At 52.8% G+C, this 25,958-nt stretch overlaps 2 protein-coding genes across 3 annotated transcripts in view; one reads left to right on the forward strand and one right to left on the reverse strand.

Annotated features, from left to right (window-relative positions):
* Positions 1-5,672, forward strand: part of DGLUCY (D-glutamate cyclase) — a 39,762-nt gene extending 34,090 nt beyond the window's left edge. Inside the window, 2 exon segments of the mRNA XM_007094960.2 lie at positions 5,184-5,216; positions 5,218-5,672. Coding sequence (XP_007095022.1) covers positions 5,184-5,216; positions 5,218-5,334 — 150 coding nt within the window. The 3' untranslated portion in view covers positions 5,335-5,672.
* A 5,976-nt stretch (positions 5,673-11,648) lies between these two features.
* GPR68 (G protein-coupled receptor 68) overlaps positions 11,649-25,958 on the reverse strand; it is a 28,001-nt gene continuing 13,691 nt past the window's right edge. Inside the window, exons 1-2 of one of the 2 annotated variants that reach the window (XM_042990383.1) lie at positions 21,705-22,000; positions 11,649-13,852 (exon numbers count right to left, since the gene is read on the reverse strand). In XM_042990383.1, coding sequence (XP_042846317.1) covers positions 12,634-13,716 — 1,083 coding nt within the window. In that variant the 5' untranslated portion in view covers positions 13,717-13,852; positions 21,705-22,000 and the 3' untranslated portion in view covers positions 11,649-12,633. Of the gene's footprint in view, positions 13,853-21,704; positions 22,001-25,958 lie in introns of those variants that run through there. The other variant, XM_042990384.1, reaches the window with a different exon arrangement.

A 25,958-nucleotide genomic window follows, 5' to 3' on the forward strand; every position in this document is an offset into this window, starting at 1 on the left:
CTGAGAGACAGAAGCAGGCCAAAAGGCAGAGGTCACGAAAGCAGATTCTGGTTCACTGTAAGGAAGACCTTGCCCTCTGCAGAGCTGCGCAGCCCTGCAAGGAGGAAGCCTCTGACGTGGGCCGATGGAGAAGGGGTTCCCGTGCGAGGTCAGGCTGGACCGCTGACCCCGCGGCCACTCCTAACCAGTCCAGAAGCAGTCTCGTGCAACTGAAGGCCTCACTTTCCTAGCCTGGCCTCCCAAAGGTATGGATCGCTAAATGCAAGACCAGGAACCAGGTCTTTTGTGTCTGCTTTCCCAGCAACCAGCAGAGGGAACATAGTGATAAATTCTTGTAGAACGAACGAATAAACGAACGGGCAGGCCGATGCAGTGCTTTGTTAGGGCAGCAGGTCCCCAAATCTAGAGGCATCTGAATCACCTCAGGGCATCGTAAACCACAGGGTGCAAAGCCCACCCCAGGGTACCTGACTCCAGAGATCTGAGTTGAGCCGAAGTGGCATCTCTGACATGTTCTGGGTGACAACACTCTGAGACCCTGGGTTAGAGGGTTGGTCTGGGGAGAAGCGAAGGCAATCCCAAGGCAGGAAGGTTCCTGAGCCTCGAGCCTGGACATAGCAGCTCAGGTGGGGCGAGTGGTTGTGATGAGTCCCCAGGCAGCCAGGGGCTGAGGCCCAGAGCCCCTCACTTTGGAGAAGCATATGCATCCAGAGCCCTGTCTCTACCTCTGTGTCTCTTTCTCCCTCCTGCCACCCCGTTTCTCTCCAACACCTCCCTGGGTTGATGTTGTCCCCACTTTACACATGAGGGAGCTGGGATTCCAACAAGGGAGGTGGCTTGCCCAACTCACCCAGCTAGGAGATGACCTTGGACCTGAGCCTGGGTCTTTCTGACTCCATTCTGTTTCCGTGGCTCAGAAGTTTCCTGGTTCCTGCTAATGCCAAGGTGCCATGTGGGGTTGGGGGCACTAGAGCAGCTTGAAGTGACATTTTCAGGGGAAACGATCTGCCCCATAGGGGCCCACAGGGCCTTCTGTGTTTTCTTTGCACTTCCTGGATCTGAACTGGAAAAAAACACTCAGGGGGGCTGCCTGACACATGATTCCTGATTCACACAGGCACAAAAGAATGAACCCAGCCAAACAAATTCACACAGACCAAATGCTTACCCTCTGGGGATGGAAAATTCTTTTAGTTTCCACCCAGTCCTTCATAAATACATTAATAATGTATCACTCTTGTAAGGAAAATAAGAGGAAACGTTTTCAAAGCAAAAGTACAAACTCGTGTGTGTTGAGCCCCTCCTCTGGGCCAGGCCAGTTCTGCTCTGAGAGGCAATGGGGTCAGACCCAGGCCCTGGGTAGGGACCTCGGGATCTCCCTGGGGTCAGGTGTGGGGACTCATGGAACGATAGAAGTGTGCAGGGCAAGCTGCTGTGGGGACAGAGAGCAGGCACTCAGCCCCCTCAGGGGGCTCAAGAAAGGCTGCCTGGAGGAGGTGGTGCTGAGCTAGGTCTTAAAGGATGAGTGGGATATAAGTAGGCAGGTAAGAAAGGGTGGGGAGGCTCTTCCAGGCAGAGGACCCACATAAGCCACGGTGCAGGCACACGAAGCAGTGCAGTGTGCAGGGGGAGTAACTGGGATCGTCATGCTAGAGTTCTGTAGGTGGCTCCATGGATGTCCCTGACTCATCGAGAGGTGTGGGCAGAGCTGTGGCCTGAGCAGGTGGTGCAGCTTGATTAGCAGGATGAGGAATGTCCCCCATCTCTGCTCTGTGAGTTGCTTGTAAGCAGGGCCTCCCATATTCAGGGACGGTTCTTAGGGGTCCCCTTGTAACTGTAGCAGGTGTGGGCACCAGGCTGAGGAGCCCAGGGAAGGTAGCCACCACCATCTAAGGCACACCCTGCCTGCTCCAGCCCTTGGCTGTGCCTGGGAGTTTTATCTGAGGGCGCTAAATGGCTGGAGAGCATTCCCCACACCTTGTCAAGGGCTAAGAGCTGATTGATGACACCTTACAGGGACTAAGGATGGATGGATGGATAGATGGATGGATGGATGCATGGCTGGCTGGCTGGCTGGCTGGATGGATGGATGGATAGATGGATGCCTGGATGGATGGATGGGTGGATGGATGGATGGATGGATGGATGGATGGATGGATGGATGGGTGGATGGATGCCTGGATGGATGGATGGATGGATGGATGGATGGGTGGATGGATGCCTGGATGGATGGATGGATGGATGGATGGATGGATGGATGGATGGATAGATGGATGCCTGGATGGATGGATGGATGGATGGATGGATGGATGGATGGATTTCTGGCTGGATGGCTGGATTGCTGGCTGTCTGGCCAGATGGATGGATGGATGGATGGATGGATGATACAGACAAGCAGGAACATGGCTTCATCTTGGGCTCCTTTTCTCTTCCAGTACCTTCATCCCACTCTACTTTTCTTTCTAACTTTTTAAAATTGAGTTACATAGAAGAAAGAAGTGCATACACCTTGCATGTACAGCAGATGAATTTTTACATACATATACATCCATGCAGCCACTGCCAAGATCATGATACAGAACAGTTCTAACTTCCTAGGAGGCCCCTTTCTTCCACCCCACTTTGAATAGCAACATCACCTACCCATGACACTACCCTACCACGCACCCTGTGTGAACCAACAGTGACCACCCACACACTCAGCCACTAAGCCCCAGAAGGCATCCTAGGGCCTCTTTCCCTGTTCACAATGAACTAGGCCCCAAGCCCTGGCCTTCTTGTCTCACTTCAGTCCTCTGTCCCTCCTCTCATGCCACACTGTCTCAGCCTGGATTGGTGTCACAGCCTCCAGGTGCTCTGCCTCCAGGTCAAGTCTCCTGTCTTCTGTCACCTCCTCCATGTGGTGGCATCTCCTTGAAGATGGTGTGGTCATTCAGTGATTCCTGGAAATTTTCAGGCAGTCTCCACTGGCCCAGCTGTTCCTTGTGGCTCTTGGTAGAGGCCGAGTGCCAACCAGTTCCAAAGCTGCTGTCTAATCACATGCACCCTGACACCCCAAGCCTCTCCCTGGGACCCAGAAGGATGGGAATGGTGCCAGGTGGGCAGTGTGCTAAGAGGAAATGCCCATCCCCCCTCCAGGGACCCAGGAGCACTCCCCCAGAAAGAGAGGATATGATCCAATGGAGAGAGAAATGGAAGAATAAAGCCCAAACAAAGGGCAGGAAATGCCATTCTAGGCTGGGTAGTCCCTGGGAAGGGGCTGGTGGACAAAGAGATGCCTGGAAATGCCCGTGGGTGTCCCTCCCAACTTGGCACCCAGGGCAGGTGGAAATGCAGGCTCTCCCACCAGCTGGGAGTAGAGACGGTTCCCAGGTGACTTTTGCCAGCACTCTCTCCATTGTTTTGACTGGTTTTCAGTGAGTGCTCCTCACAGCCCCTGGCTTGGCTCCTTCCTGCTCTTTTGTCATCTGACATCCTAGCTGTCTGTCTTCTAGAAAGTCTTTCTTGAGCCACTCTGATAACCAGGGTTGGATGCCCCCTGCTTGGTGCTGTGATCCCCATAGACTGTGCCTGCCTGATCACTTATCTAGACTATGAACACCCCAGGGGGGCAGGGACTATGTCACATTCACCGCTGTATCCCTGGTTCAGCTCTGGCACACAGCTGGTGCTCAAGGAAACTTTGATGGGTGCTGAAATGAATGAGAAATGCCTGAGGAGGAAGATGAGAGCCCTTCTCAGTCCTATCCTAACCTTCCTGTTGTGGATTCCTATGTCTCCTCCACCTCCCCCCCACCCCCCCACCCCCCACCCCCGCTTCTGCTTGAGGAGGAGGAGAGGGAGAACGTACTTGAATTCTGCCCCTCAGGCACCGTCCTCTCTCCTTTTGCCCACACCCAAGACCCCCTTCCTCAGGGAGAACTTTTCAACCAGAGAGTAACTCATGCTAGCTTTGATAAGTAGTTCTTTGGGACCTTTACTTTCAGAAGGTGAAATGAGGGGGATCAAATCACTTTTTAAAAAATGAGCAAATACGTCAAAGGAAAAAAAGCTCTGGGCTAAAGGCCAGGGGACCCAACGCTGCCAATAATAATTCACTTCATTTCATGAGCACCTACTGTGTGCCAAGGACCACACTAGGTGCTTTACTTCCATCGTCTTATTTAATGGAGGCATTACTACTATTATCATCAAAATCCCCATTATACAGATGAGGACACTGAGGCAAGGAGAAGTTAAAACACCTACCAGGAAAGACCCAAGTCAGATCTGTCTGATCCTAAACCCTGCCTGCTGGGCCCAGGGTCTGTTATGCCCAGAATTCGTGATCCCCAAAGACCGCCAGGGAGCCGAGTCCGATGTAAAAGCAAAAGAGGCTTTATTCGAGCTAGCTCGAGCTCAATCCCCTACCTGCACCAACCCAGCGGTGAGATACCGGGGAGAGAGAGCGAGTTTCAAAAGGACAAAGGTTTTATTGGGGCCTAGGGGCAGTTGGTGGGGTAATGGCTGTGGCCTCAGCCGATTGGCTGGGGAAGGGTCGGAGTCCTGTTAGGCAGGTGAGCCGGAGGTTACTCAAGGGGAGGAGGCGTGGTCAAGGTGAAGGACACAGAACAAGATGGAGTCGGCTGGCGTAGGCCCGCGCTTTCAGGTCAGGCTGCATTTTCTCCATGACTCTGCTCCCTCCGGATGCCCCCACATCCACACTGGGTCGTATGGAGAAGACAAGAAGGTGGCTGCAGCAGGGGTTGGTACACGCCCCACAGGAGGCTAACGGCGGCGACTCGGGAGGAATGGGAGCCTCCCTGGCACAAAAGCCGCCTACGGATGACCCGGAGCTGAGCAGGGGCTAGGTTGCAGGGAGTAAGTAGCCTGTGCTGTCCCCGCAGAAGCGAATCTTCAGTGTCTTTAACAAACACTAACTCCACGGTAGTTACCGGAAGAAACATCCCAAACTGTTCCAAACTGCTGCTTCTCGGGAGCAGGTTTGGGGCAGATGAGAGGTGATACAGGACACTTACTTTTCATTATGAGTCTGCCAGTGGCATTACTGTGGTTAAGCAAAAATTCGTTTTTAAAAAGGAGTCCACGCCAAGTGAAACACTCTTCCTCCACTTGTAAACGTATGTGTTTCTTTCTTTTTCCTCCCCCTCCCCCATTCTATCCCCATCCCCTTGTTTTTCCAGGAAGAAAAAGCGTTGGGCATCCTGGTGCGGCACCCAAGTCCAGAGTGGAGTCTCGGGCGAGGTGGGCCCGGAGGTAGATGGGCTGCCCTTCCACGGCACCCACTCCCAGATGATCCAGAAGCTGGTGGATGTCACTGCGATGGGTGTGTGACTGTGCATGTAGAGTGAGTACCAGATGGCCGTGCCTGGAACTAGGAGGGAGTTCCCTGAGGGCCCCGAGCTCCTTTCCACACGGTCCTGGGTGAGCAGCGCCTGTGACGGGACAGCGCAGACGTTGGGGACTGAGGAGGATGTTTCCTCAGGGCTTCTAGTCCTTTGCTTTTCTTCCTAAGTGCTAAGGGATTGATTTCAACCCTCCTCCTCAGGCTTCTTCAGAGCACCCACATGGTCTGCTCTGAGAGTTTTCCGAGGCACCACTTATGGGGACAAGAGTAGGCATGACTAGAGCCATGAATAATCCCAAGGCTAATTAAAAAATAGTAAAAAAAAAAAAAAACGGAGGGGGCACCTGGGTGACTTAGTTAAGTGTCTGACGCTTGATTTTGGCTCAGGTCATGATCTCGCGGTTTGTGAGATCGAGCCCTGTGTCAGCCTCCGTGTTGACAGTGTGGAGCCTGCTTGGGATCCTCTCTCCCCGTCTCTCGCTGCCCTTACCGCCCCCCCCCCCTTTCAAAATAAACTTAAAAAAAAAAGAAATTGTTAAATGTACAAATATGTAGCATATATTTACAAACCTCTGGGACTTTACTAAAGGTTTACTCACTACCACCACCAACAAAATATTTATACCTCTGAAATGCTTTCTTTTTCAAACATTTTGTTTCCTTGGGTCTTCAAACCTTACGCTTATCACCATCACCCCTCCTTTCTGTTCCTCACCTCTCTTCACCCCCACACCTCCCGACACCCCCTACCACAGAACCTGACTCTTGGCCCGCCTCCTCCCCATAGGCTCAGCCCCAGCCTAGAGCCAGAGGCTTTGGCCTCCCTGAATAGGAGGGCGGCCACACTCCTGGAGCCAGGGGGTTGGGGGGTCAGGAGTGTCTAGGGCTCAGGTGGCTCACAGGCTCCTCCTGGACAACTGTAGTCAGCTTGTCCTTATCTCACTCACACTCGTCCAGTGCACGTTTCCCAACAAAATTAGGAGCAGGATCACCGACCACATCCCATTACACTCCCCTGTTGAGCTAATACAGTATCTCGTGCTAGTTCACTGCCGAGCGATGGCTCACTCATCCAGATGGGGTAGTCTGGCTTCCCAGCTACAGCTCCAAATGTTTATTGGGCCTGCTTTGTTTTATTTCTTTAAACATGTCCACTTCAACTCTTTAAGGGGCGTTAGTTGTGAAGCGTGAAACACATGCTACAAAAATTACCCCTAGGTTGTCTACTCAACAGAAGTTAAAGCCTAAGCGTGTAGTAAGTAATCTGGGATTAACTTCCAGTGCCATTTACACGGCAAAGCCCCTGGCCAGCTAGGGGTGGGACAGTCCAGACCTCCCTTTGTCATTCTGGCGGGGAGTCCCCACCTACAGGTCTGTGCTTCCGCTGGTGTGGCCTCCAGGGCTCACAGTCCCTCCCATCTGCAACTTCTCACAGCTCACTGAGCCTGTCTCAGCTGTCAGCTTTACTGGCCAGGTGTTCCACACTTACAGTTTTCGGCCCTGACTTGAGACGGCAGAGTTCCGCGTAATGGGGGCCTCTGAGAGCCTGCCCTGGCATTTGTGAAGTCTCGATGACTAGGAGAGAGGAAGCGAGGAAGCATCACTTTGGTAAAGCTGCCATCACTCTTCTGATTCATATTTTGGGGAAAGACACTAATGGACCTTTGGTTTTGCAATAGTAATAACAGAGTTCTGTTCTGGCATGGAGAAGTTTAAGGCATGACTGTGTAATAGGTTATGTGCGCTGTGGCCAGAAGTTTATGGGATGATGATGACATTGTTTAGGACAGAGGCCGAGACCTGGGTGGAGCCCAGAGAAGGCCACGAGTGGGGGGTCCTAGTTCTGGAGTGAGACATCCGCAGTACGTCCCCCCCCCCCCCGCACACACACACACACACACACTGCAGGGAGAAAGGGGCTAAGGTGCAAGCAAGAGCCAGGAATAGGGGCCAGCAGGGACCAGCCCAGGGACCACTGGAGCTCTGAGTTCCAGGATCCAGTTTTCAGGTATTTCCATTCCACAGGATGATTCCTGGTCAAGCCTTTCATAAAGTTTGGCTCAAATTTATCCTAGTGTTGGCTGTGTTTTGATAAAGGGCCTGTGTTCACGTCTAGGGTGACTGGGTGAGCATGGCTATGGCCTGGAGAAGGCAGTTGCAGTGGGACAAGAGTGTCCTACAGGGAATGGTGGGGCAGCCTGGGGTAAAGATGGGCTGGAACGTCCCCCGGGATGGATTCATGGGGCAGGTGAGCATCTTGGGGCACTTCCAGGAATGTTAGAGGGGGATCCTGGCAAGCAGTGTCTGAGATGCTCTCTGGATATTCAAGGGCAGGCTGGAGACCTTGGGCACATCGAGATGCACATGCCCCATAGACCCTACAGGAGGTGGGACTCAAAGGCAAGTAAGCCAACCAATGGAGTCAGGGTTCCTTAGACCCCTGCTGTCCCCTGGTCAAGTGCTGTCCTATTGCTCATCTGGGCAAGACATTCCTCTGAATTCATTTCATGCCCCTAATTGCATGGGCCCTGCTGATGGCCAGCCCCACCATCGTCCAGTCCACTGCATTCTGCTCCTTCCTGCCCATTCCATATGGGTTTCACTGCTCCTCAATGATAATTCCCAGATTCAAGAGACCACCGCTCTAGGCAGGACGGAGAAGATGTGGCATAAGAGCAGTTCACATGGACTCAATGTATGTCAATGATGTGCTGTGTCTGCCACAAAAGCCAATGCATCAACAGAAGCACAGTGAGGTAGTGGTGCCTGGGTGGCTCAGTCGGTTGAGTGGTTGACTTTGGCTCAGGTCATGATGTCACAGTTCATGAGTTTGAGCCCCACTTTGGGCTCTCTGCTTTCAGCACAGATCCCACTTCAGATCCTCTGTTCCCCTCTCTCTCTGTCCCTACCCCCTCACCCTCTCTCTCAAAAATAAATAAACATTAGGAGAAGGAGAAGGAGAAGGAGAAGAAGAAGAAGAAGAAGAAGAAGAAAAGATGAAAAGAAGAAGGAGAAAGGGGAAGGAGAAGGAGAAGGAGGAGAGGGAGGAGGAGGAGGAGGAGGAGGAGGAGGAGGAGAAGCACAGTGTGAGGTAAATGGTCCCTTTCTCCTCAGTGCAGATCAGACAGGCTTGGTCTCACTTCAGATCCAAGCATCACATTTGAAGAAGTGAGTTTTGTTCAGGTAAGGTTTAGGAAGGTGAGAGCTTAAAACCTGTTAAGTGGAGGTAGGTGACTTAAATTGCCGTCTGTCAGAGACTGGCTGGATGCTCACCACTTCTGTTTCCCCTTCCTGAATACATAGGAAAACTACATTTCCCATTCTCCCTTGCAGTTGGGTTGGAGCGTGTGATTGGAATCTGGCCAATGGAGTGTGAGTAGTAGATATCAACCACTTCCAGACTTGGCCATAAATGCCCCGTGAGATTCTTTTGGTGCTGCTTCCCCTACCTGTATGGATGGAACAGTACCCCAAGATGCGGGAACCTCTTGATGGAAGGATTCTGAATCACTGCCATCACTTGGATGAAGATTTTCCAGAACTGGCAGCCTCTCGTTGGACTTTGGATGAACAGAAGACAAACTTTTCTTGTTTTAAGGCACTGTGATTTGGGGGGGGGGGGGGGGATATATTCATTACTGCAGTATAATCCAGCCTTGTCTAATACAAGCTTGCAAGGTTTAATACTGAGAAGTAGGATAAGAAAATTCTCTTCAGATGCCAGTACTGGAAGGACCATGTACTCCAGGGGCATAGTTCATGTGCTTTAAGGCCAGTGGGGAAAGTGGTTCCACTTTGGCTCATTAAGAGTTAAGATTTTCTGACCAACCCTGGAACGACTTATCTCGGGAAGTAGCAAATTGGTGCCATTGGTGGTATTTGTTCAGAAAACTGGACCATCATTAGGGGGAGAGGGGATATACCTGGGATAATTCATGGAGAGAAAACGGGATATCATGACCTGTATGGTGCATTCCAGCAATGATATCTAACATACAATCTAGCAGCGTCCTTCTGAGAGTAGTTGAATTAAAGCAAATGGAATAAAAATCCCACCATTTCTCCAGATCATTGGGTACTATTGTGACCTCCAGGTGATTGCCATCAAAGGCCATTGTCTTGCTAGATGAATTCCAGGAATGGAGGCTGTAGGATCGCCAGCTTCAAGCAGCAGATTTTTCAGAAAAGCAGTGAACCAAGCGGACCACATTCTGGCTATCTTGGCTCCACCAGTCAGAGGGAATGCGGCAGATGGGGCTGCATTCTGTGCTGAAAATTTCTCCCACTCTTGTCTGGCCAACCCACAGACCAATGTGTATAAACAGGAAGATGAGCCCTCATCTTGCTAAGCAACACTGGTGAATAAGAAAGGAATCTAATGGCTCTGTCACCTTCCGTCCAAACCAGATGGGCCTTTTCCTCCATCCATTCCCTCAGGAGAGAAAGGAGTCTTAATCCCCAATAACGTCCTCACTTAGTCTGTTTGGAAGAAGGATCGATTCTTGCAGAATACTTCAGGACTCCAGGAATCTGACCCAGAGAAGGATTAAGTGACCAAAACCAAATTTACATTTTAATATGATGCAGTTAATCTTGAGCGATAAACACATAGCCTGCCACTGTTGGCAAGATGCTAAAACCTAAAAGGGCTGGTCAACAAATGTGAACCTCCCCAAACAAAACCCAAGAAGTGAGGACATCCCCAAGAGAGGACTCCAGCAGGTCTTTCTACTTTGGCAATCTTCCATGGTGAGCGGGGTGGTCTCTCTCATCAAGCCCTTCCTCACTGTGGGGGACAGAGGGAGTGATATTCTCCAAATCACAAGGCTGGACTCTGTCCTCAAAAGGAGGAAAACGAGTTAAGTCCCGGAGTGGATTTGTAACAATGTGCTATAGATCTGAAGACACTTTATGAATCTCAAGAGGAGAGAGAGAAGACCCAACTTCACTTGAAGGCTCCATTGTTTTTGGCCACTGCTGGCTGACCAAGGCAAAATACCCTAATTTCTCTGACTTTTCTCTAAGAAAACCAATCCCTGGATCTTCCTAACTCCATTGGGTATTTCAAGAGCCTTCTAGATACCCCTGGTGTTGGAAGACCCTCCTTCCCCATAAAGACTGCAGCACACTCCAGCTGTGGCTTTTTACTTTGCTTTATTTGCAGACTCAAGTTTGCTACGTAAATCCATTGCACAATTCGGCACACATATACTTGGCATAAAAGGGAGGACCGTACAAAAATACAACTCTTGATAGTAAAAGGAACCACCCTCAGCTCATCCCCGTCCATCCTCCTGGTGGGAACACCCATGTTTAAGGTCAAAATAGGGGGAAATTTGGCATGAGGAGGCATGGAGGTCTCAACCAGTTCCATTGCCCCAGTAAGATTCTGGGCTGGGGCCGGGTGGACTTTTCTGCCACTTTCAGACCTGGTCACTGCCTCCTCCAAGAAGGGGAAGAGAAGCTCCCCAGGTTATGGGAGGCCTTCCATAAGGAGCTAGAATAGGGCTATCCAGTCAAAGCCAAAGCCACTTCCCTGGGACACATCCAACCTGGGGTATCTGCCTCTGGGCACCCCTGATTGGAGAGTAAGCGACTCAGGATAAACCCACCTCTTGGAAAGGGATGGGAGGAGAGAGTCAGAGAGATCTAGAGGATGTTCTCCTTGGCTCTCCTTTTAGCAGATTCCATAAATGTCCTATGGATGCCAGCTTGTGTCTCCCTGCCCCTGGTCCCTCCCCAGGCTTGAGTCCACCTAGCCCCTTGGCAGTGAGGAGCTTGAATCCCAGAACTCCAAAGGAAGTCAGAGTTGGCCCCAGCCCACTGACCAGGAAATCTGAAGGACTAGCATTTCTGTAAAGGTGGGCAGATCCTTGGAGCAGCAAGAAGTCCTTCTGGTCCTTGGTATGTTCACCAGGGTGGAGGCTCAACATGGTCGGGCACAAAATTGCAGGAGAAATGAGACTGGTACTGAGCTTCCCAGGACAGAACAGAAGATGGCGGGCAGTACCTTGGTCTACATACGGCCCTACAGACCCACTATCACTCTCCAGGTGGTGGGGTGAGACGTCTGGCAGACGAGCAGTGCTGGAGAACAAAAGAGGCAGGGTGAGCCCGGGGCCACCTCCTCTTCTTGTCTCAGGGGCTATTTAAACCATTATGGAGCTTAACCCCAGGCCTTTGGGCTGAGAGATGCCAGAGAATGAGTCTCCGTTTTGTTTTGTTGTATCTGAGAACTCGGAGAGAATGTCAGGGTCCTCTCTGAGACTGCTAAGACACTCCACAGGGCGTGTGGCAGGGGGCTGAGGTGGGGACTGGGGGGTGGGGGGAGACAATTCTGCCAGTAGTCATATAACCTTAGCCTCAGTGTCTTGGCACAGAGCTGTCATGGAGACCCTGGCATTTTAACGGTGAACACATGCATGCTTGCACGCACGCGCACGTACACACACACACACACACAAACACATAGGGTTCCTGGCATCTGCCTCTGGTGCTTCTGGGCAAATGGAAACAGAAAAATAATTAGAACTCTGTGTGTTGGGAACTCGGTTAGACACACTGGATTTAGGCCTCTGTCCTGGCCCTGCGCTTCAGGACTGGCTGTTTAAAAGGGCCACAGACATGGCCCCAGGGAGCCCCGGGATTTGTCTTCCATCAGCCCTGGGGCTTGTAGAATCCACTCACCTGTCCTGTGAAAGTGAGACATGCCCTTCACTGTCCCCCCACCACATGCTGCCAGTGCCCGACCGCCTCCCCACCTCCCTTCTCCCCTCCGGCCTCCAGAGAGGTCATCTCCCTTCCGACCCCTTTGTGGGGTGGGGCTCAAGTGTTAATGATGACAATACAGCTTCGTGTGTCATGTCCTCAGGAAACACCCGTGCATTTGGACAGGTGTCATCGGTGACAACGGCCCTGGAAGGTCCTGGCAGGCGTGAACCCAGATACCCCCCCTCATCTCCCAATCCCCACCCCTCACGCTCTGCACCCTTCCCCCCTCCAGCCTGTCTTTGAGAACTTCCTGGAGGTGACAATTCACTGTCTTCCTCTCCCCAGAAGCCGGCCGCAGACAACTCCCATCAGCCGATGGGGGCTTATCCCCACTGGGCTCAGCAAGCTGGAGCAGGCCCCCCGGGACCAGAGAGGCGGCCCCCCCCCCCTCCCCGGGACCAGAGAGGTCTCACGGCGGCCCAGGCCCATCGCTCCCACCTGCGCTTGGCCACGCGGGCGGCAGGCGGCGGGCAAGCTCAGGCCTCACTTGGCCCCACACGGCGGCGGGACCCTGGCTAGGCCAAGCCGCCCGCGGGGGTCCCGCCCGCTCCAGGCGAGTTCGGGGTCTGGAAGGTCGAGTGGAGCCTGGTCAGCAACTCGGGCTCATCGCTCTTCCCCGAGGCGTCGGGGGTGCCCGACGGGTAGGCCTCCCTGGCCCGGCCGGTCCTGGCGCAGGCGAGGAAGGCCAGGCAGGCCCCGCGCAGGCGGCCCAGGTCCCTGTGGGTGGACTCGCTGACGAAGCAGTACAGCACGGGGTCGGCCACGCAGTTGAAGCTGGTGAGGAGCAGGGCGAAGTGGTAGGCGTTGAAGACGGCCCTGGCGAACTGGCAGCTGGCCTCCCAGAGGCTGCGCACCAGCAGCAGGGTGTGGTAGGGCAGGAAGCAGGCCAGGAAGATGACCACCGTGCTGAACACGAGCCGCTGGATCTGGTCCTTGCGGCTCTTCTGGGTGCCGTGGCTGCGGCGCACGGCCCGCAGGATGCCCCGGTAGGAGGCCAGCAGCAGGCACAGCGGGAAGAGGAAGCCCACCAGGAAGCGGTAGTAGTTGATGCCGCGCTGCCACGGCTCCAGCGGGTAGTGCTCGAAGCAGACGCGGTGCCGCTTGTCGTCCTCCACCACCTCCTGGTGCCTGAGGAAGTAGACGCTGGTCAGCAGCTCCTTGGCCCAGATGAGCGCGCTGACGCCCACGGCCGCCTTCAGGGTGCGGAACTGGTGGAAGCGGAAGGGGTGGGCCACGGCCAGGTAGCGGTCGATGGAGATGCAGCACAGGAAGCCCACGCTGATGTAGATGTTCTCGTAGAGGAGGATGCCGCACAGCTGGCAGGACAGGTCTCCGTGCGACCAGTTGTCGTGCTGCAGCACGTACTGCAGCCAGAAGGGGAGCGAGCAGATGTAGAAGAGGTCGGCCACCGTCAGGTTGCACAGGTACACGCCCAGCTCGTTCCGGGCCTTGATCTGCAGGTAGCCGAAGTAGAGGGACAGGCAGTTGGCCGGGAAGCCCACCACCAGCACCGCCACGTAGACCACCGGGGCCAGAGTCTGGTGGATGGTGTGGTCGATGGGACAGCTCAGCGACGAGTTCTCGGTGACGTTCCCCATCTTCGGGCCTCAAGGGGCCTCGCCCCTCATGGGCTCGGGGAAGGGGCCGGGCTCTCTGACGCCATCTTGCTTGCGGGATGCGGCTCAAGCCGGTTCAAAGGCGGGGCCTCCTCGGTGGCGGGGAAGTCCCTGAAAGCTGAAGGCGGGAGAGGCTTGGAATAACAGCAGCTCACATTTCTGTAGCACCTACTGTGTGCCAGGTCCCGTTCTAAGTGCCTCACCCGATCGAGAAGACGGACCGACCTCAACTCCACTAGCCTATCCGAGCGGGTGGTACACCAGGATACTAAAATGTAAAATGTGGTTTGGGCCTCCCTGTCCCCCTTCCCTGGCCTCCCGTCCCTTATTTATTTTCCTGGTCCCTCGGGGCAGCAAGCAAGGCTAGGAGCCCTTGTGAGCACAGACCCTCCAAGGGAAGCTCAAGGTAAAGTTCAATTCCAACCCACGCACGACAGTGAGGGCTCCAGCCATTCTCTACGACAGCACTATGCATCCGTCACATCTTTCCTGCTTGCTCCAAGACATGTACCAGGGCAGTTAACACTGAGGTCACGGCCCCTTCTGGGGGCCTCTCCAGACAGCAGGGCCCGGCCCTGTCACGTCCTCTTGTGCTCTGGCAAGAAACAAAGGCCGTGCTTCCCTCAGGCCACTGCCTGGATTCCCGGTGCTCCCCAGGAGGTGCTCCCTCACCTCTTCTCTGGAGAACTGAGGGCCCAGCGCAGGGAACAGCACAAGACGGGAACCAACAGAAATGAACACGAGGCCGGGGTCAGCCGCTTACAGGCTGGGCAAGGCATTTACCCTTTGTCTCAGTTTCCTCATCTAGAAGATGGGGATAGAAGCACTCACCCTCAGGGGCAGTATCAGGGCCACATCAAATGATGGATGTCAAAATGCACGGCATTGTTTTGCCAGAGGGAAAGAGGCGGAGTCACAGATGGTATTTGCAAGAAGTTTATCGTGTTGAGAATTTAAGAAAGAAAATGCTATTGCTCTATTTTTTTTTTAATTTTTTTTAACGTTTATTTATTTTTGAGACAGAGAGAGACAGAGCGTGAACAGGGGAGGGGCAGAGAGAGAGAGGGAGACACAGAATCTGAAACAGGCTCCAGGCTCTGAGCTGTCAGCACAGAGCCTGACGCAGGGCTCGAACTCACAGACCGTGAGATCATGACCTGAGCCGAAGTCGGACGCTTAACCGACTGAGCCACCCAGGCGCCCCAGCTATTGCTCTATTTACAGATACATTAGAACAAAATAGAATAAAAATTGTTGTTGTAAGCCTACTTTATAAATTATCTGGTATATATATATATATATATATATATATATATAATGAAAAGCCTGAGCTCCTCTATTGATTAAACACTCCTGGTTCCAGTGGAAAATCTCACTGTGAGTCTAAATCAGGATGTTTCAACTTTTTGCTTGTTTAACAGTCATCCTCCCCGGGGGCACCTGGGTGGCTCAGTCAGTTGAGTGTCTGACTCTTGATTTCAGCTCAGGTCATGATCCCAGGGTTGTGGGATCAAGCCCTGTATCGGGCTCCATGCTGAGCATGGAGTCTGCTTAGGATTCTCTCTCTCCCTCTCCCTCTCTCTCCCCCTCTTCCACTCTCACTCTTTCAGGCTCTCTCTGTCTCAAAGAAAAAGAAAGAAAGAAAGAAAGAAAAGAAAAGAAAAAGAATTATTCTCCCAAAGACCCTCATTAGACATTTTTCCCCCAACCACCCCCTTTCCATGAAATTTTAATACCCCATATGTATTGCATATCTCTTTGTGTCCTGTAGCCCTTTAGAAGGTGACAAATCATCGTAATAGCTCAGATTTTTTTCACCACCCCGCCCCCCCCGAGAACATACAGTCTTATATGGTTGCAAATTCTGAATGAGTAACATTTGAATTAAGCTATTTTGAAGTATCAGCAGATCAACCCTGTCCTTTGCATGGTCTCTCAACAATAGTCAATCTGGGACTCAAGGACCCAGAAGGGAAAAGCCTCAGAGTCTGCCCCCAGCCACCTCACCGCCAGCTGACCAGGCCCCCTCCCACCGCCATCTCCCTCCTGCAGCTCTGTTGTGGCTCCTGCCTGGCCTCTTGCCTCTAAATGGGCAGGAGATGGTTCTGGTCCAAAGCTACCCTCCTCACCTGGAGTCCCTGGGACTCCTTGGGGCTCCCCCCACGCCACCCTGGCTCTCCCCTTCATGCTCCTGCCCATTACCCACATGGAAGGCACAGCCATCTTTCTAAATATAACCAGCTCTTCTTCTCCCTTGCTTAAAACCCACTGAGATGGCTTCTTATCACACCTACAGTAAAGCCCAAACTCCTTGCGGGACCTACAAGGCCCAGCATGATCTGGCCCCGACTCCCTCGGCCTTGCCCACCACCACCACCCTCTGGCTACAAAGGCCAGCTCTCTGCGCCTCAGGCCTGAGGAAGGAAGCGTGGGCAGGAGGACCCAGGTCTGCCTACTCCATGTCCCCCCTCCTGGCCAGCCAGTCCCCACCTGAGACTCACTCTCGAACTCTCAGTCAGTCTCCAGAAGGCAGGACTCCCGTCGGGCTCACCTCTCCACCCTCTCCAGGACACAAGCCCGGAATCTCAGTGATGGTGGCGGAGGGGAGTGCTTCTCGCTGTTTTTAATTGTGGTTAGATATATATAACATAAAATGTACCATGTTAACCATTTTTAAGTGTACATTTTTAAGCGGTGTGAAGTACATTCACACGGTTATGCAACCATCACCACACCACCCGTCTCCAGAACTTTCTCATCTTCCCAAACTGGAAAACTCTGTATCCGTTATACCCTATTCCCATTCCCCTATACCCCATACCCCATTCCCCTCACCCCCCAGCCCCTGGCAAGCTCCATTGTACTCTCTGTCTCTGAATTTGACTATGCTAGGACCTCGTGTGAGGGAAATCGTTCGGTGTTTGCCTTTTTGTGTCTGGCTTATGTCACTTAGCAAAATGTCCTCCAGGTTCATTCATGGGGTAGTATACTGCAGAATTTCCTTCTTCCTGAAGGCTGAACAACATTACGTTGTGTGTACGTACTGTGTTTTTGTTTTTCCACTCATTTGTCAATGAACATCGGAGTTGTTTCTATCCTCCCTACTGGCCAGTGTGAATAACGCTGCAGTGAACAGGGATGCCGAGGATCCGCTTGAGTCCCCGTTTTCAGTTCTTTGGGGTGAACACCTAGAAGTGGAATTCCTGGATCATAGGACAGTTCTATTTTTCATTCTTTTGAGGAACTGCCATTCTGTTTTCCATAGTGGCTGCATCATTTTACATTCCTACCCACAGTGCACGAGGGTGTTTTCTTATTTTTTGCTTTTTGTGGTTTTTTTTTTTTTTTTTGGTTTTGCTTATATGTTTTGATGGTGAGAGGAAGGGGGAAAGGGGGCAGATGAGCCCTGTGACCCTTCAACTCTGCCCACGGCCGGTGAGTCAAACTTTGGTTCCACTCACCCTCCACTTGCCGACCCTCCTATCCCTGAATCCCAAGCCCACGCACAGTTCAGCTGGCTTACATATGAGGTCAACAGCCGGACACGTCCCTGAACTGTCCCCAAGAGCACTCACCCGGGACAGCCCCCGTCTCTAGATTTACCTCAGGTTCTCCAAAGTCCAGATAAAGTCCACCCGCAGGAAGATAAAATTCATTCATAAGCACAGGCCCCCAGATGCCCCCAAAACAGGGCAAATGAAGCCATCGTGAAGAAAAACACGTCCTGTCGGGTCTTTGGAAGGTCACCAGGCTGAAGCCTATTGTTTATAAGCGGTGAGTGTATATATGTGTGTATGGCGGGTGAGGGGGGAGCTGGGGCAATGGCTTGTGGCTTCCTCTTTCCTAGGCCAACAATAAGCGAATTCTGGCAACCAAAGTAAAAAATGTTCAAGCGTGCAAGGCAGAGAAGAAACATTTACTATGTTTAGGTTAAAACACCTCCTACGTTCCCTTGTAGCGAAAAGTGGGTTTGGGTGTTCCAGAGCCGTGGTTTTCATATTTAGGTGCATCTGAGTCACCTGGAAGATTTGTTTAAAACAGATTTTTGAGGGGCGCCTCAACTGGTTAAGCGTCCGACTCTTGATTTCGGTTCAGGTTGTGATCTCGCAGTTCACGAGTTCAGGCCCTGTGTCGGGCTCCGTGCTGACAGTGTGGAGCTTGCTTGGGATTCTCTCTTCCTCCCTCTCTGCCCTTCCTTCGCTCATACTCTCTTCTCTCAAAATAAATACATAAACTTAAAAAAAAAAAAAACCTTATTGAAATTATTGAGCCTTACCTACCGAATGTCTAATCCAGTGGGTCTGAGGTGGGGCTTGAGAATTTGCAATATGCTCCTATGTGGTGTTGGTATGCCAGCCTGCTGACCACACTCTGAGTAGCAAGGCACTCAAAGCTCTAGAAAGTCTGGGATCTGAGTCCTGATAGGGGCAGGATAAGTATCCTGATACCTCGAGTTCCCAAGCTGGGAGGCAGAGGTAGCTGTAAGGGGAACTTAACGACCCAACAGAACCCTTATGGGCAGAACCAGGATGCAGCCTTTGGGAGGTCAACAGCCTGATTCGCTCTCTCAAGAAATAGGGACTGGATCTGTCAGGGTTCTTACACCTCATATTTGCAAAATCTTCTGCAGTTTACAGAGCGTTTCACCTCTGCCCTCTCACCCATCTTCACTACAGCCCTGTTATTTTCCCCATTTTAGGCAAGAGGACACTGAGGGATGGAGTGGCTTGTCCAAGAGTCCAGTTCCTCTGTGTTCCTCCCACCCTCAGGGAGCCTCCAGTCTCATAAGACAGAACAGCACGCACAAATGACTACCGCTCGAGGCAGCATACAGTGGTACTGTGAGCCCCCCTCATACTCACGTTTAATTTGGTTTGTTCTTTTCACTCCACACACGGCCTCTGTGGGACAGCCTCCCTCTGTGGTTTCAACCCCATCTGCACTCTGACGACTCCAGGCCTCCCACCAGGCGGACAGTGGACGTAACCAGCTTCCCGCTGCCTCACAAGACATGCTCCATGATGAGGCCCAGCCCCCTTCCATCATTTTCTGCACTAACGGCCTCTTGGAAGGGGCATCTCTACCTGTACAGATGAATGGCCTTTGGCTTCTTCCCTTATCTTCATCCAAAGCATCCAATTAATTACCCAGTTCTACCATTTTCAACTCCTGAATATTTCCCACATCAATCTCTTCCTCTTCATTTCCTACACCAATGCCCTAGATTGACTTGGTCAAGACTTCACCCCCAGCATCGGTACAATGGCCTCCTGTTGGATTTCCTAGCTCCATCTGACCGCCCTTAATGCCATCCTCTAAACCATCCATGCAACCATGCTTTCGTGCATCCATCCATCTGTCCATCCATTCACTTATTCATTCATACAACAGACACTTGAGTATCTATTGTATGGAAGGCACTGCCCTAGACACTGTCACTTAGTGAAACTCAAGTTGCTTTTACTCTCATGAGACAGCGGAGAAGACAGGTGAGACCAGCTCCTAAGGAGAGCACAGGACTTTAAGGGAGCTCATGGGAGGTAACCTGACCCAGCCAGAGAGGCCTTCCTGAGCGGCAAGTCAGACTAAGACAGAAGAAGGGGGAAGGGCTACCCAAGCAGAAGGGAGTTTCTGCCTGTGGAAACAATGTGTGCAACAGGCCAAATGTGAGAGAGACAATGGGCACGTTTGGGGAACTGAGAGTAGCTTGGCATGACTGGGTCTAGGTATGAGGAAGCATGGCCAGAGAGGAGACAAGAAGGAGCTACAGAAACTGACAACTAATTAGAAGGGAGGTAGGGGGCAGGGACCCCAGTCAGGGACAAATCTGAGATGTTCCTTAGTGCTTGGTCCTTATAAGCTCTCAAAAATTATTTGTTAGGTGGGTGGATAGGTGAATGGATGGACAGATGGGTAGGTGGATGAATAAATGAATGTATGAGGAGGTAGATGGATAAATGAATGAGTGAATGGGTAGACAGATGGATGAATGGGTGGGTGGGTGGGTGGATGAATATGTAAACAGCTAGATGGTGGCGGGTGGCACCTGAGTGGCTCAGTCGGTTGAGCGTCCGACTTCGGCTCAGGTCATGATCTCACAGTTCGTGGGTTCGAGCCCCACATCGGGCTCTGTGCTGACAGCTCAGAGGCTGGAGTCTGCTTCTGATTCTGTGTCTCTGTCTCTCTCCCTGTCCCCTGCTCACTCTCTGTCTCTCTCTCTCAAATAAACATTAAAAATTAAAAAAAGTATAGCTAGATGGGTGAGGGGTAGACAGATGGATGGGTTAATGGGGAGAGAGATGGATAGATGGGTGACTGGATAGGTAGATGGGTTTGAGGTTGGGTGCTGGGACAGTGGGGTATCATTAATAGAAATAGAAAAGTAAGGAGGAAGGATTACTGGGGTTTCCTCTTCAGAAGCCTGGCATCTGCTCAAGCCTCCAGAGCTGGTCAGAGGGTCCAGCTTTTGCACTCAGGTCTTATCACAGCCAACCTTCCCTTCTACCAGTTCCTGAGGACAGGTACCCCCAGATAGAAACTCCACCTTGCCAGGAGGGTCCCTTCTCTACCTGGTGTCCATAAGAAACTTCCTCCTCAAAAATCAAGGGACACAGTGGATGCAAAAGTGTTCCGTGAATGGGAAAACCTAGATGGAATAGAAGAACCAAGCCACATCGGCCGAGAGGGCTCGACGTGCCAGGCACATTTCCGCACATTCGCTCCCTTTCAATACCACTCTCATCAGTGCTCATTTGACAGGTGAAAAAACTGAAGCTCAGAGCAATGAACCAACCCGCTTAGGATTCCACAGTTACGATGTGGTAGGCTAGGTTTGGAGCTCAGACCGGCCCAAACTCTGTGAACATGAACCCTGTGTCATGTCCCCTTTCTGTCTATCACGGTGATCCGTGAGCAACCACCCTCCACCCCCAGGCTTCGCCAAGCTCCGGTCCTCAGATGCCACCAGGAGGGCCACCGGGCTTACTCCCGGGCCTGCTCCCCTGCACCCGGCAGATGTCTACCGGGTCACCCATGTCCTCAGCACCCAAAGTGCGCCCAGTCCGTGGTGGCCCGAGGGGCGGGGGGAGGGGCGGAGAATGAACACAAGGAGTCTCTGCATCTACCTCAAACGCTTCATCATCCAGCTAAGAAATCCACGGACTATCCACGACACAACCGACCCCTGAAAGCAAATCTTTCTACAAATGCTCGTCGGCACGGAGAAAGGTCTTCCAGGACCTTAACGACCAAGAAAAATTAGCCCTGAAAGGAAGGAAGCGCCTTTTGACGCAAGCTGAGAGCCTCCTGCACATCCCCAGCCAGAAGGCGGAGGTGCCTGATGCTGGCCTGGAGCCGGTGCATAAACAGTGATCTAATCTGTCGCCGTTTCTTCCGCGTGCTGCACACAGGCACGCACACAGACGGCTACTCACGGAGCCGCGAGCCCACGGAGCAGGGAGTTTCCTGCGCACCCAGCTTCCCTTCCTTTTAGCTGGTCAAACTTCCACCTGCTTTCAGAGGCTGACATTTCCCTCTGGGACGGGAGTAGAAATCAGGCTGCAGGCTTCCTGAGTCCCATCTTGCTCCCAAACAGCCTCACTCGGGCAACAACAACAAGGAGAAAATCTCATTTCTCAAGCCCTTGTCCCTGTTGGGAAGTTCAGTCCCATCTGGGCTCAGGCAGTCGCTCTGGGGCAGGTGGGGCTCGCACTGCTATCCCATTTCACAGAACCTGAAGCCCAGAGAGCCTAAGCCAGTGGCTCAAGTTCACACAGTAAGTCGGGCGAATCTGAATCCAGGACCCAGAACCCAGGCATCACGGCACTGATTTGCTGCCTTTTAAGCTCTTCTGACCACAAAGCATAGCAAGGATACATTTGACATTGTAACCAAGCACACAGACATCACACACACACACACACACACACACGTGCATACAGAGAATAAAACTTCCCCGAAGCAATACTTACCCCACTACTTGCGACGCACTCTGATCATTTCTACACTAAATTGATTTCCTGACCCACTAATGAGTCACGATCCTCAGTTTGGAAACAACTGGGCTGATCCCCCGCCTTCTCAGCCTCCAGACCCCGGGAAGGCGATGGTCTCTGACGCCAGGTGAAGAGCAGGCAGGGAGCGGCAGCAAAGGGGGAATCTGGCTCTTCTCTGTCTACTCGGCTGAGCACTGCCCTCAAACCTCAAATAGCCGGGCTTCCTCTGGCCCTGGAGAGTCCCGGGGGAGGAGACGGGACCCACCTTGCCAGGCCTGGTGGAGGGCCCCAAGCAGGCCACTCTGCAGCCAGGACCCGCGCTTCCCCTCCGGAGATTTCCCACAGACCACACCTCCCAGCTCGGTCTAGAAAATCCCAGCTGGAGGCTGCCCGTTCCCGAGCTGAGGCAGAATCATGTGAACTCCGATCCGGTATCAGGCTGGGTGGTTGCCGAGGAACACTTGCCAGCCAAGGATGAGAGCAGGGGGGGACTGCTCCCTCCACCATCCGCATCCTCCAAATGCTTCCAGACCCCAGGGGGGCAGGGAGAGACCTTGCCAGGAATGTGAAAGCCTGAGTTAGGGGCAAGAGTCCTGGGGAGTGGGGTGGGGGTGGGGGGTGCAGGAGGAGCTAACCACACTAATTCTACCCATCAAACCACCTTGAGCACCTACAAGATACCAGGAGAGGAGCTACAGGGTGTCGAACCCCTGCCCCAGGAGTCCTTGCTTGAGCCGTTCAGACAAGCCAATGCTAGAATATGCTGCGGACACCGGCAAGAACGATGGGACGGCCGGCAAGGACAGGGGAAGGGGACTGTTTCCGCCCCCAGCCCCGGGCTGTCACCCTTCAGCGGCAAACAACCAACATCTGGGTCAGTGGGTCGCAACTCACCTAAGAACATACCCGGGGGACTTATAAAAATTAATACTAATGCCCACGCCCCACCTCAGATGAATTAAATCACCCTTTCTGGCGGTGAGATGCCAGCACCAATGTTTTTCAAAGATCTCAGGACAATTCCAGTGGGCGGCCAGGTGGAGAAGCACTGATGTGGTGGTGGAGGCAAGTTGGATCCTGTTCTGCAGACTGATAGAGCCAGGGCAACGGGGAAGGTTCCGGGCTATGAAGAAGGCAAGCATCGATGTTTTAAAATAGCACGGCCCAGAGCAGAGAGCAAGCACAGGGCTCTGGTTTCACGGGGTCTTCTGTCTCTCAGGAGCATTTACTAAGCTTGGTCAGCACAGCGGGATTGGAAGACCCCCCTGGAGGTTACGCAGCCCAGCCCCCTCATCTTACAGATGGGGACACTCAGACACAGAAGGGCAAAGGCTCTAAACCGGGGCCTTACAGCTAAATGACAGAGCCGTGATTTTCTCAGAACACGCTGGCGACTTCAGACGTCATGCTGTCTTGGCATAGCCTCCCTTTGAAGAACTCTCCTTGGAAGCTGCATCATGGGACACGTTGCTGGGGCCACAAAGCCAACGTCTGCCACGCATGGGGGTCATTGAGAAAGTGCGTTCTCCCTGCCCCGTTGGGTGATCTGTGGGACTCGTCCTCTCCAGAGGGTGAATCGCTGTAGTCTTTTGGGGGGACCGTTTCGGTAGGGGTCTCAGGAAAAACAAATCCCCCTGGGTTGGGCCCAGGCCCTCCGAGCAAATGCTTCTCGACACAGATGTTCTTCTGGAGCCGCGGAAGCGTGGCTGGCGTTTCCTGATGTCACAGGAAGGAATGCGTGGGTGAGGAGGGCAGGGTTGACTTAGTGGTGAATGCCTGACCACCCGGTGGACACACAGGCCAGAGAGAATGTCTCTGGCTCCTTCTGCAGGGGGGCCCGGCCTAATAGGACACGCACACGCAGGGGGCGGGTGGCGCTTTTGTTTTACTCAAGTCAGCTGAGCCCACATCCTCGGAGACACCCACTCAAGTAAGAGAAAAAGGAGCCCGTGCTGTGTTCTCCTTTGCTGCCAGGATTTTGTCTTGAACCTAAAACAGGAAAGAAGGCCTAGAAAGTGTGATAACACAAAGCATCAAGCAGGGGCCTGAGGGGCCCTAGGGGCCCCATAACCTCGAGTCGCCCAAACCTCACTAAATAAACCTGTAACTAAGTACAAAGTAATGAGTTTGTAATAAAAACACAGCCTCAAGAGAAGCCCCTGGACTGCCTCCTTGCATTCAGACTTCTGTCCTTAAGCCCAAAGTGATAGTATCTTAGAGCTGCAGCTGAGCAGAACGGGGAGTTTAGTGAAGGGCCAGAATGCCTGAGCTCTGTGGGGTACGGTGACCTCATAGGGGCTGCTAGGGGCCACCTCAGTGTCTCCTTCCATCCTGAAAAGCCACAGGACATAAACTGGACCACGCCTGCCACCTGAATTCACTGTCTCCATCTCTCAGCCCTCAGTGACAGCAGACAGGAAGCCCTGTAGGCCCCCAGTAGAATGGCTGCCCTAGAAGGTTGGACTGAGCCCTGGGAAGACCTGTCTGCCCCCAGCATAAACATCTCCTCCAACAACCTTGGCTCTGAGGGGCTGGCGGACTTTTCTGAGCCACTCTGGAGGCTATTTTGAGGGCAACAGGACCATAGGCAAGAAGGCTCTCGGGCACCCCTGGCTCTTAGAATCCAGACAGCCTGAGACTCATCATAGGGAGGACTTCAGAGTCTGCCCTGAGCTGGTGGCACCATGCAAGCCGTCCAGCACATGGCAGCAATGCCATGGGCACGGGATGAAGGTTAAGAGCAGAGGCTCTGGACCAGACTGTGCAGGTTAGATCCCCGGGCTGCCACTGTCTGGCTATGTGACCTTGAGAAATCGCATACCCTGTGACCACTGGCCTTCTGTGAGAACCAAAGGAGATGAGGTTCAGCCTGGCACTCAGTAGGTCCTCCATGTTAGTGAGGATCCAGGGGTGATGAGGATGGTGATGATGGAAGTGACAGGCTAGAAGGTCCTGCCCCATGGTCCGCTTTCCCCTAGAAAGGGTGAAGGGTGGGCAGGCTAACTTGGTGAGGTATTTTTTTATGGTGCACTACCTTATCCCCATGGCTACTCTCCCGATTTGGGGCTGGTTGGGGTAACGACCTCGGAGGCTCCCCGGGGGCTCTGACAAGTACCAGTGTCTTATCATGAGCCATCGGCTGTTTGACACCAGGGACCTTTGCTGACTTGTGTCTTGAAGGCCAGCCTTGGCCTTCCCCAGGCCTTCTACATCAGCGGCACAGGCTGTAAGCACAGGCTTACATCAGGGGAGCTAACACATGGTGCAATATTGTTGCAGGTTCAAAGGTGGCCAGGTGTGAAGTAAGGATGGCTCCAAGGACCAAGGAAAAGAACCAGCAGAGAACCTTCCAGAGCACCTGGCACCACGGCCCTGGTGGGGTCAGAGAAGAAGTGGAGGCAACATAGGGCCAAAGAGCATAGTCCTTGCCATTGTGGAAGCATGTGCTTAGTACCTGGGATGAGCACTTCTCAGATGCTTCCTGTGTTAATGCTGGCACCAACCTTGTGAGCCAGGGTTATCCCTGTCTCGGTCCACGGAGACCCAGCATGCCAGCAACTCGCCCCGACTCGCATAGCTGGGAAAGAGTAGAGCTGTTTGGCACCAATGACTCTTGACCACTGTATGAATTTCCTGTTGCTGCCAGAACAAAGTACCACCCACTTAGTGGCTTAAGACAACACAAATTTCTTGTCTTAGAGTCTAGTGGTCAGAAGTCTGACATTGGTTTCACTGGTATTGGCAGGCCTGCATTTCTTCCGGAAGATCTAGGGGAAATCCATTTCTTTGCCTTTTCCAGCTTCTAGAGGCTTCCAGCATTCCTTGGCTTTCGTTTTCCAAGCCAGCAGTGGCGGGTTGAGTTCGTGTCGCACTGTGTCACCGCGGCCTCTGCTCCCAGCCTCACATCTTCTTCTCTGACTCTGACCCTGCTGCTCCCCTCCTCTATTTTTAAAGACCCTTGCGATCATCCTGGGCCCACCTGGATAATCCAGGACAGTCTCCTTATTTAAAGGTCAGCCCATTAGCAACCTTGATTCTACCTGCTATCTTAATTAATCTCCCTTTGCCGTGTAAGGTAACATACTCACTGTCTCCAGGGACTATGAACTGGACATCATTTGAGGGTCATTATCTCTGCTGACCACACCACCACATCGCACTTATCTAAAACCCTATAGAGCAGTGCTTCTGGAATGTTGGCGTGAATGATGGAGCCATCTGTGAGACGTG

The sequence above is a fragment of the Panthera tigris genome, chromosome B3, assembly GCF_018350195.1.
Source record: "Panthera tigris isolate Pti1 chromosome B3, P.tigris_Pti1_mat1.1, whole genome shotgun sequence".
NCBI classification, from domain to species: domain Eukaryota; kingdom Metazoa; phylum Chordata; class Mammalia; order Carnivora; family Felidae; genus Panthera; species Panthera tigris.